General features: G+C 43.6%; 1 protein-coding gene across 3 annotated transcripts in view; it reads left to right on the top strand.

Moving 5' to 3' along the window:
• The first annotated feature begins 2,203 nt into the window (after positions 1–2,203).
• DCLK1 (doublecortin like kinase 1) overlaps positions 2,204–10,454 on the top strand; it is a 251,592-nt gene continuing 243,341 nt past the window's right edge. For 2 of the 3 annotated variants that reach the window (XM_056328739.1, XM_056328740.1), the window contains exons 1-2: positions 2,204–2,507; positions 5,643–6,031. In XM_056328739.1, coding sequence (XP_056184714.1) covers positions 5,656–6,031 — 376 coding nt within the window. In that variant the 5' untranslated portion in view covers positions 2,204–2,507; positions 5,643–5,655. The remainder of the gene's footprint in view (positions 2,508–5,642; positions 6,032–10,454) is intronic. The other variant, XM_056328742.1, reaches the window with a different exon arrangement.

Here is a 10,454-nt window from a genome sequence, read left to right as displayed (position 1 = left end):
TAAAGTAATGAGCTGAAACATAAGAAATTTCCATTAACCTGATCATCAGAAAAAAAATAAAATCTTTACAATTGGAGGAATTCAACTTCAAAGAGATGTCTCCTTTGGGAATTAGAAGCCCCGTTACTTGAGGCATTTAAAATGAACTGGACAAAACAGCACTGAAGAATGCTAAAGAACAATCCTTTGTCAGAACCGGGATAGTCTTGTCCACTTCTAAGCTTTGCGATCTCCTGTTTTTTTCTTATCATTTAAGACTGTCATGAATATCTTATTTGATTCTTCACCTACAAACTAATTGGTTTAAAACCAGATTTTTTTTTTGCGAGATGACCAGAATTATTTTAAAATTAGTTTCCATTCTTCCATCAAGTATACCAACATTCTCAATATCGCCGTACCTGTTAAGTCTAATCACAGACCAAGACATTTTCAGAAACAGTAGACTAAAAAGCAATGTAGCTGGTGAAATACTCGATGTGGAGGTGCTCAATTTTTAGGAACTCACATCTGAAAAATTGTGATCTTTAGTAAAGTGCCTCAGCAACCCACTGACCATAGGGGAAGAATTAGGTGCCTTAGAAGAAGATCCACAAAAACTAAGCTAGGTGGTAAAAGCATGCTGAGGACAGAGTTGTACGTTGACTTCTGAATCTCTTTGATGTTCAGGTATTTTAATGCTATTACTCCTTCGAGCAGAGGTTTTCCTGAAGGTTTTAGGTGCTCATTTCTCCTTCAAAAACTGAGGAAACAAGTGTAGCCAGAAGTCTCCTGTATCTGTAATGATTAAAGAACTCCTCCAGGAGGATGAAGACACAGCAACAATTAATTTTTCTCCTTTAGGGAATCTCCTGTCTCCTAAGATCCTATCCGTGGACTATTCTAGGGGAACAGAAAAGGAGTGCTCCATCCTCTTCTTCCTTTGAGCCTCTTACAGTTTTTGTAGACGGAAGGCTTCATTTGCCTTCAGACAGATTAAGCAGGAGCCTCTGTTCTGATTAGAGGTCTATCACTGGGAGCAGGGCACCCAGGGCTTAAGTCCCTGCTCCACTGATTGTTTCTGGATTTATGGATATAAAACACATAAATGGTCTGTAATACAGACACACAAAGCCATCTTTTGTCCTTCCCAACTGAGTGCTACAACCACGAGGTTACAGACTAATTCTCTCTGTCTGATCTAATACATTTTTAATTCTTTCAGAGTACAAAGTGGAGCAGCTTCAGCGGAAGGGACAGGCTGTGTTTTCTTCCCTACCATGTCCCTCTGGACTGTGGGATGTTTACCTGACAAGTAGAAGACAGTTGTAGTCTTTGTTGCACAAAGAAAAGCAAACCAGGTCCTTTACCTTGAGAATGTTTTAACCACTGAGATTAGATTTTTAAATAAAAATGAAGAATAGCCAAAGCTTGGAGGAGAAAGCATCAGTTATGGCTGAATTTTTGTGTGGAGGTTGACTTAGCAAACATGCTCCAAGACCTGAGGGGCTCAGGCACAAGAGGAGCCAGTCAGCTGAAGCCCGAGATGCCTTTGGGCAAATACATCTTCTAGGAAATTTCCGCCTAAAAACTGTAGCATCTGTGGAGGTTAGTCACCCCCAAGGTCAGGTGTAACTAAGCCAGCCGTGTAAGGAAGCCTGGCTCCAATTTTGGTACCTAAATCCCCCGACAAACCAACCTTCAGCACCCAAGCCCTGTCCACGAGCTGCGGGTCTGGGCGTGGGCTCTCTTACTCTGGGACCAGGCGAACCTCGCGGAAATGCCCAGTGACGCATTTGGTCAAAATACTTCCAAAGGTGTTTTTTTGGATGCTGGGCGAGGGCCTGGCAGGGCCGGCAGGGAGCCCCCGCCAGGCACGGCCCTGCCCCGCACGCAGGCGGGCCGCCACCGGGCGCACCCCACGGCCGGGGCTCCGGGGCGGCGGGCAGGCAGCAGCCCGCGGGCGGCAGAGTTACCTCAGGGGGGCCCGCTCGGCGCGTAACCCCCCGCCGCCGCGCGGCCCCCTCCGCGCCCGGGCTGCCGGGGGGCGCAGGCGGGCAGCGGGCTCCCCTCGCCCCCGCCGCCCCGCGGGCAGGACGCGCTGCCGGGGGCGGCTCCGGCGGCCGGTCCGCAGCGCCGGGCGAAGAGAGGGCCCGCAACGGGAGAGAGGGGGAGACGGTGGCGGCGGCGCCGCCCTCTGGAGAGAGCGCCAGGGAGAGGCTGGTGTGAAGAGCCGCATTTCAATGAGGGCCGGGCTAATGCAAATCACTGCAACCGGCAGCAGCAGAAGAAAGGCGAAGCAGCTGCAGCCCGGGCTCCCCAGCAGCGCGCTCCAGCCAGGGGAGGCGTAACAAAGGCAGCGGAGCCGCTTTCTGCGGCAACTACTGCGATTAAAGCCGGGTGGTCGCCGGCGGGGGAGGGGGGGAGCCGCCGCAATTTGGCCGCCTCCCGTTTCGAGCCGCCGTCTTCCCTCCGCGCCCCGCCGGCAGGTCTGAGGGAGAAGGTGCTCGCCAGCCTGCGGAGAACAGGTGAGCGCCGGGGCCGGGGTCGGGGCCGCCCCCCACCCCGCGCAGGGGCTGCGGCGCGGCCGCTGGGGCGCGGCCGCCGGGCACCTGTGCCCATTGTGCGGGGCGGCGGCCTCCGCCGCGCTCCGCAGCGCTTCCCCCGCGCGGCCCCGCTCAGCCGCGGGCGCCGTGTGCCGGGGCGTGTGCCGGGCTGCGGGGCGTGCGGCGCCGGCCCCCTGCCGCGGGCTGCCGCCCTGGGGCGCCTGGCTGTCCGCCGGCCCGGGGCAGCGCCGTCGGTGCTTCCCCCGGTGGCCCGCGGGCGAGCGCACCTCGGGTTTGTCACTGGTTGGCGCCGCGCCGCCCGCCCGCCGTGGGGCTGAGGGGCTCGGTGCCGCCTTCAACGGGCTGGCTGCGTTTCAAACACGTCTCCCCTGCCCCAGCAGCATGAACCCCCTTTTTCTTGAAGCGGCTGCCGCATGGATCCACGTTTCCCCTCCATCATGACTTAGTGTGCTGCTCAGTCCCTGGGTGATTTCGCGGGGTCCCAGTCGCATCGCTGCGTGATCTATTTGATTTTTTTTTTTTTAATCAACATGTCTGATTGTTTTATGTAATTTCTCACCCACACCTGCATTATAAATAATTCTTTAACAGATGTATAGGGTGTGAAGTGTTGGGCATGGTGGTTTTCCAGGGGTGTGTCCTTTCATTTTTCCTCTATCTGTGTATATATCCCACTGTGTATTTATACACACCCAAATGGAAACATCTGATCGGATCAAATTGTGTAGGATTTCTTTGTCTGCTCTGACCTTGTGGTTTGAACATGCTTTTCTCTAAATAGCAGGACTGTGGTATTCAAGGGGAGCTCTATTTCTGTTTTAAAGGGTGTAATTGGGAATTACAGCCATTATTGATTAAAGCATAAGTGTGCGGAAGAAAGGGCAGTGACTCCCACTTCTTCCTCCCCCCATCCAAAATTAGTAAAGCTGAAAGTCTCTTTAGAAAGTATATCTTCATGTAAACTTGTTTTTTCCTTTTTTTGTGTGTGTGCATGTGTTTGAGATGGTTTGAGCACATGAAACAGCAGACCTAAGAAAAATCCATTTTTCTTGGCACAGCCATTGCTTTTGAGATACAGCTTCTGAATTGTGAGTTCTGGGATTGTTCAAATAACAGTTTCTCATTGGAATTAGAAATGAGGTAAAACAACTGACAATTTTTTTTAATTTTTTTTTTTTTACATGGAAACCTTGGTGGTATAATCTTGATCCTAAGCTGTGGCCACGAAGTGATGTTTTCTATTTAACCTATAGAGAAGTATCAGTGAGATGCCACAGCAAATGTTCTTGTTCTTTTCACTGAAGTGGGGTGTGTGTATACTGAGGAGGAAAAGCATATGTTAGTCTTTTTCTTTTTATATATACACACATATATGCATATATATATGATTTATAAACACACATATTACTGTACTATATATATATGTTAGGTACCTTTAAATATTTACAAATATAAATCTTGCACATACACATAAACACATGATCCTGTGCCAATGTAACAAAATAAGTTGTGGGCTGTAAACAGAGCAGGGAAAATAATTGCCACTAAGGCCCTGCATTTGCAGTGGTGTGCCTTAGGTGTTTCTTCTAGTCAAGCACATGAACCGCTCTGAGAAGTTGCTGAGCGCATCCCCTACAGCTTTGCAGCATCAGGGTCCAGCTGTATAATCACTGGTGTAATACAGACTTCTGTAAGCTAAAGAGCATCCATAGGCCTTTTTGTATTCCCTCCTACTGTTTTACAGCTGGTCTGAATACATTTTTTTTCTTAATGGTCCCACAGTTATGAGTGGTTGAAACAAAGTTTGTGCTTGCTATTTTTTTTTCTTTTTATTGGGAATCAATGAGAGAGGCTGCTTCTAAATTAGGTCTGTGCATCTGTGCTATAAATAAACTTACTGTGCTCTGCTGTTCTGCAGACAACTGCAAATCTAGGTGGCTCCGAAATTAAAAGAAATGTGTTTTGAACCTTTTGATTGTTCTAATTTTTTTTCATATTTCTGGTTTTATTTGTGAAGATTAATGTGCAATTTGTAGTATTTTTAGTCTTGTGTTGATTGTAAAAAGGAACAGAAGTATCTACCTTCTTGATTTCATTTTAGAACATGAACTTCCATTTATGTGAACTATATTGAACAATGGGGATCATTTTGGTCAGAGGTGACGGGTTTTTGTCATTGTCAAACATGGGAGACACCAATTGCTAATTTACCTGTTGACACTGAATTTATCACTTCAGTGATAGTTTTGTAGGCAAAAGAAGCTGTCAGACTTTAATCAATTTGAATATTAGGTCTAGGGTATTAGTAATAAGTCTTGCAAACATTACAGAGCACTGAAGTAGCTTGCTCATTGGAAAGTACTAGTACCCCATGTCCCTCTAATCTTGATTTTGTAACATTTGAGCACTTCTGTTGGTTCAGAGTATGCAAAATATTTGCACAAGGACAACAGAAGTAATTTATTACAAAGCTTAGGCTGTAGGGAAACCAGCGGTTAGAATATGCAAGGAATTTTGAACCGTGGGCTTGACCCACTAAGTGGTAGTCCTGATTCTCCTCACCAACCTGCAATATCTGTTCCTCTGAGAAGTACTTCATTGCTTGCTTGTTGGCGACTGGTTGCCCTTCTGAAATGGCCTCTCCTGAGATCACATTTGGAACAAACAGTTTGGTGGGGGTGAACAGTCTAAAGGGTAGACTGGACTCAAATCACACCTGAATAAAACATGAGAAGAAGTAGAAAGTTGATGCGTTTGTTCTTTTTTTTCCAGTAGCTCAACTTTGTCACCTCATTTTTGGAGCTCTTACTGAATTTGAACAAATGCTTTTTAATGTTTGCATATTGCTAGCAAGGGGTTTCATGAGTGGCATTTCTATGGTGTATAAAAGCCTAACTTACGAGCTAGGTTTTACGGCATGGCAAGAGAGTTAGCTGTAAAATGAACATGTGAACATAGCATGGTTTCGTTCAGATGTTTGTCTCAAACTGGGAAGTAGTCCTCTGTAAGTGCTATGTATAGAATGTGAAGTCTCAAAGTGAGCTCCCTAAAAATGTGCATTGTTCTTAAACTTCTTTTGTCTTGTGCATCCCTTAGGTTGAACTTCAAGATGTCCTTTGGGAGAGATATGGAGCTGGAGCATTTTGATGAGCGTGATAAAGCGCAGCGATATGGAAGAGGGTCCCGGGTAAATGGTTTGCCCAGCCCTACTCACAGTGCCCACTGCAGCTTTTACCGAACCCGTACTCTACAGACCCTGAGTTCTGAGAAAAAAGCCAAGAAAGTTCGTTTCTATCGCAACGGAGACCGGTATTTCAAAGGGATTGTATATGCCATCTCCCCTGACCGGTTTAGATCCTTTGAAGCTCTCCTGGCTGATCTGACCCGAACTCTGTCTGACAATGTGAATCTGCCCCAGGGAGTGAGAACAATCTACACGATTGACGGCTCCAAGAAGATTTCCTCCTTGGACCAGCTAGTAGAAGGTCAGCAGTAAGATTTGGATGTGTAAAGTTATGTTTGAGTCAGTGTTTGTCAAATCTGTTAAGTCTTTTGCAAATAGGTAATAGTGTTGCCGTTCTTATTGATAAAGAAAGGATCTTCAATAGTATAACTAGAATTGTGAGTATCTAAAATTGTGCCATGAAATATTATTGCTTTGCTACTTAATTCCATCTTGTTGACAGTGTCTGACCTTTCCCTTTCTGTTAATGTAGTGTTGATAGTCCTAGACCTCGAAGATTGCATCTGCTGGTTCTTTTGAACTTGCATGTTTAAAAATGCTGATGAGATTTTAGTCAGTTAAACTTGACAAGGTCCATGGTGCTGATGAAACTTACATGAAATTCAGTTCTGATGGATTTTTTTTTTTAAGTCTGTCTGTACCTAGTGAAGAGCTCCAACTCTTCCCTACAAGTAAATGTGCCTTAAGTAAAATACTCTCCTCTCATGGAGAAGAGTATAAATGTAGGCAACCTGTTAAAAGAGTAATGTTGTAGCCATGATTCAGCTGGGGTAGACTGTAAACTTTTCTTCCCTCTAGTTTTTACATTTTCCTCTTCCCTAGTTCATTGGCATCCTTACATTGATTTTAAATAAGGCTCATGTACCCACAGTATAAGGCATTACCAGTGATTTGGTCAGAACTGACAGGTCTTGGTCATGATCAAACATTGGAGATCCCAGCTGCTAATTTGCCCATTGACAAGGAGTTTATCACTCCTTCAGTGACAATTTTGTTGACAAAAGAAGTTGTCAGCATTAATCAATAAAAATATTTGGCCTAGGATATTAATAGTGCCTTTTACAAGTTTTACAAATTGCTACAGTAGCTTTTCCAACATAAAGTACTTCTGGTTTGCAGTGGATTTCTTCTTACGTGTGTAGGCAGTAGCTCCTAGTACAAAACATCAGAATGTATAAGGTCTGAAAGCATTAAATAGCACATGGCCATAGCTGAGGTTGCTTTTTATCTGTAAAGTTTAAATGAAGGTGCTTGACTGCATTCAAAGAAAATAAAGATGGAACGATTTTTTCATCATTGCTTCCATCCTGCCCCTGGCCCCAACGTACCATGGGCAAACTTGTAAAAAATGGATATATAGCCACTGGACAGCCATATTAGAGTTGTAACAGACTGTAATTTCTTTATGATTTTAAATTTTGGCACTGGGTGGGAGAAGTTGCGGTATCAGAATGTAATGAGAGGATCAGAAGGCAGCTAACGTGGGGAGAGAAGAAAAGGCTAATGATGAATAAGGTTCCTGAAAGAGAAGCACATCTTTGCGTAGCAGTTGTTCAGCCATCATTGAGTTGTCTCCTTTAGGTGCCATAACAGAAGAAAACTTTTTAAGGAGAAATTTTGAGAGGACATTCTTTATAATCCTCCTTGCATGAAAAGGAGAGTAGGAGAGAACATGAAGATGCTCAAAAAGAAAATTGAAGTGGTGGATTTGTCTATCTAAGTAAGGGTTTTGGGGGTTAGGACTGTAGCTTTAGTGAAATGGAAAGGAAACTTAAGATCAATGCTATGAATATCAGGGCAGAGTTAGATCTGTATTTGTCAGGACAGCATTTAATTGGTGGAGAAAATCAATTTATGTGAGGAAAGACCAATATTAATCAACAACTGTTTAAAAGCAGTGTTTGTGCATTTTTTTCTCAGTAGTGGTATAAATAATTATGCTTATTTGATTGGTATGCTCATCAAGAAGCAAGTATCATTGATGTTAATGTTGATTTGCAACGTCTTTTGCTGCCAGTCAGAATCAGCTTTTGAAAAGAAGGAACTGAATGCAGAAACAAATCCAGCAACCTTTAAGACTGCTTTATTTTGGCATCCTAGAAAAGAATAATACCTAGAAAAGAATAAATCAGCCAGTCAAATTGAATGACAGTACAAGAACATAAGTTTATTTTAAAGAAGGGCTTTGGGATTTCTTTTAGTTTTGTGGAACTTTTGTTCTTTATCTTTTCAATGAACACATCCTCCCTGTGTATAGTTCAAGTTGGACAATCTTATTTTCTTGTGCCGTTAACACTGGGATTTACAGAAGTCAGTCTTTGTGTGCAAGTAGAGAGCTTCATCCTTGTTTCCTCTGAAAGGGGACTTCTGTCTATTTGTATAAGACTGCAAGGTGGATTATTTTGTTGTTTCCTTTGTAGAGCTTCGCTGTAGAAGTACAGCGAAGAGTACAGGTTCATATATTATTAGCTCAGTGATGGTTTTTATGTAAACCCTTTCCACTCTTTACTGTACAAATTTATTAGAGTTTGGCCGGTCTGGTACAGCATTAATTAGCTTGAAGCTGTTCTTTGTGCTTAAATAGCTGGAAAATCACTTGATTTTTGCCTCTTGCCAAATTACATTTGTACTCAAACCACTGAAATATGAAGCATTGCCTTCTTAGTGAGACTATTCCCTTACTCTTTGGATTCATTTAATGAGACGGTTATGAATTTAGATATTTTTTCTCCTTTTTTTCCTTCTTTATTGGAAAGGACATTCAATTTTGTGATTGTGCTGTAAGGTAAATATCTAAGGCTTTGATTTGGTGGGGTTTTTTTGCCTTTATGCCTATGAGGAAGTTACTGGACTCTTACCTTCCTATATGGTACATGAAGAAGAGAAGCTTCTGGGGGAAACAAGACAGCAACCACTGTCTTTCATCCCAGAGCTAAACACATACAGCTGCATGAAAGATAGGCCCAAATGAAAAAGGTTGTGAAGGAGCTGTTTTGCTTCAGTAATATTTAGTTCTGTCCTTCAGACAATTCAGAGCTGGCATGGCTATATGCTGGTGTTGCAGGTTACTTTGAGGTGTGTGAACACATCTTCCTTTTATTTGAAACTAATGAATTCTGTAGGGTTTGTTTTTTTAAGACTTTGGGCATGTGAGATCTGTTGGAATTTGGTAACAAGGGGTATGTACCGTTGTAAAAAGTTTCACTTTTTACAGTGCTCTGTAACTTTACTTCCTCTAAGGTGACAGGAGAAGAGGAGAATGCAATGCATTCAGGCTACCTCCTTTTTGTCAGACCTGATGTTCAGGGTCCTCTTACCTTTAAAGAATGGTTTCCAAATGTGACATGACTTTATTCCCTAGGTATGACCTGTAAGCAAAGCATGTAGTAACTATCAAGATGAAGTTGCTCTTAAGGCTAAATTGTCTAGCTGTAAACAAAGTGTCATGAAAGGACTAAATGCCTTTTGCTTTTCCAGAAGTGTACCATCTTTAAAGCTGAAGGCAGAGGTGGACTGATGGGTCTTAACCCCCAAAATACCATTAAACAGTGCAACAAGAACAGTAATAGATTGGAATGAGCAGGATAACTCTGAAACAAAGAGTATTATTTACAGTTTTTACTCCTGGGGTCCTGCTATGTGGAACAAAGACCACAGAATCAATCCATAGCCAGAACTGCATCCCTTTCTCATTAATTTTTATTATAATATTACCTCAGAGTCTTGAGTATGAACCAAAATCAATTGTTGTAGGTTTCCACAATACCTAACACAAAAGATGAACTCTGCAGCAGAGAACTGGCAGTCAAAGACAAACCAAAAACCCCAAACCACAAGCCTGAGAGAGTACTGGAAAAGAATATTGTCACATGTCAATATTGGATGCATTGCCAGACTATTATAAAGATTTGTATGTGTGCATGCACATTTTGAGTAGGCGTAATGGCCAAAATTGTTTCAAGGAATAATCTGAAAAAGGATGTCTCCCAGGGATTATCTTGGAGCAGTCCTCATTGAAGGAGCAGTTTAAAAGAGCACAGATATACCAGTTTTAATGTCTGGTAATGGCTGTAACTGGCTAGTAACTCCTGGGAGATGTGAACCTCACTGCAGTGACAGAGGAGATGAAGGCTCACGTGAGGACGGCAGGGAGGCTTTTGTGAGTGGAGGCAGGCAGTTTGTCTTTGGTGCAGCAGAGAAGCTGCCTGCCAGTGGAGGGAGGGTTCAAAAGGCAGTGCCTCCTTGCTAAACTGATGGGCTATGATTGAGTTCCCAACTTTTTTTGTGTGGGTCTTGCTGCTCCCACTGGCACGTCATTCCTCTTGTCTCAGCTGTTTCTTCTCCTACCTGCTACTACTACAGCCTCCTTGACTCTGCCACCCGCTCCAGCTGCACTGGTGAGAAGCCCAGCCAGGGATGTAGGAATTGATTGATGTGGTCTCTGGTGCACTCTGGAGCTAATGCTCTTTCTTCCTAAGTCAGGCCTACTTCAGAAGGTGGGAACTGATGGTCTGGAAAGATTCATATGCATATGTAATATGCTATCAAAATATTAATAGTAAAGTATCTGTTTAAATGTTTGTAGAGCTGAAACTATGTGGACGTTTGTTTATAGGGTTGAATTTACACTGGATATTTACCATGGACTTGATCCAGGGCTATCA

This window comes from Falco biarmicus, chromosome 2, assembly GCF_023638135.1.
Source record: "Falco biarmicus isolate bFalBia1 chromosome 2, bFalBia1.pri, whole genome shotgun sequence".
In the NCBI taxonomy this organism is placed as follows: domain Eukaryota; kingdom Metazoa; phylum Chordata; class Aves; order Falconiformes; family Falconidae; genus Falco; species Falco biarmicus.
The sequence above is the reverse complement of the archived record's forward strand: the minus strand, read 5'-3'. Positions and strand labels throughout refer to the sequence as shown.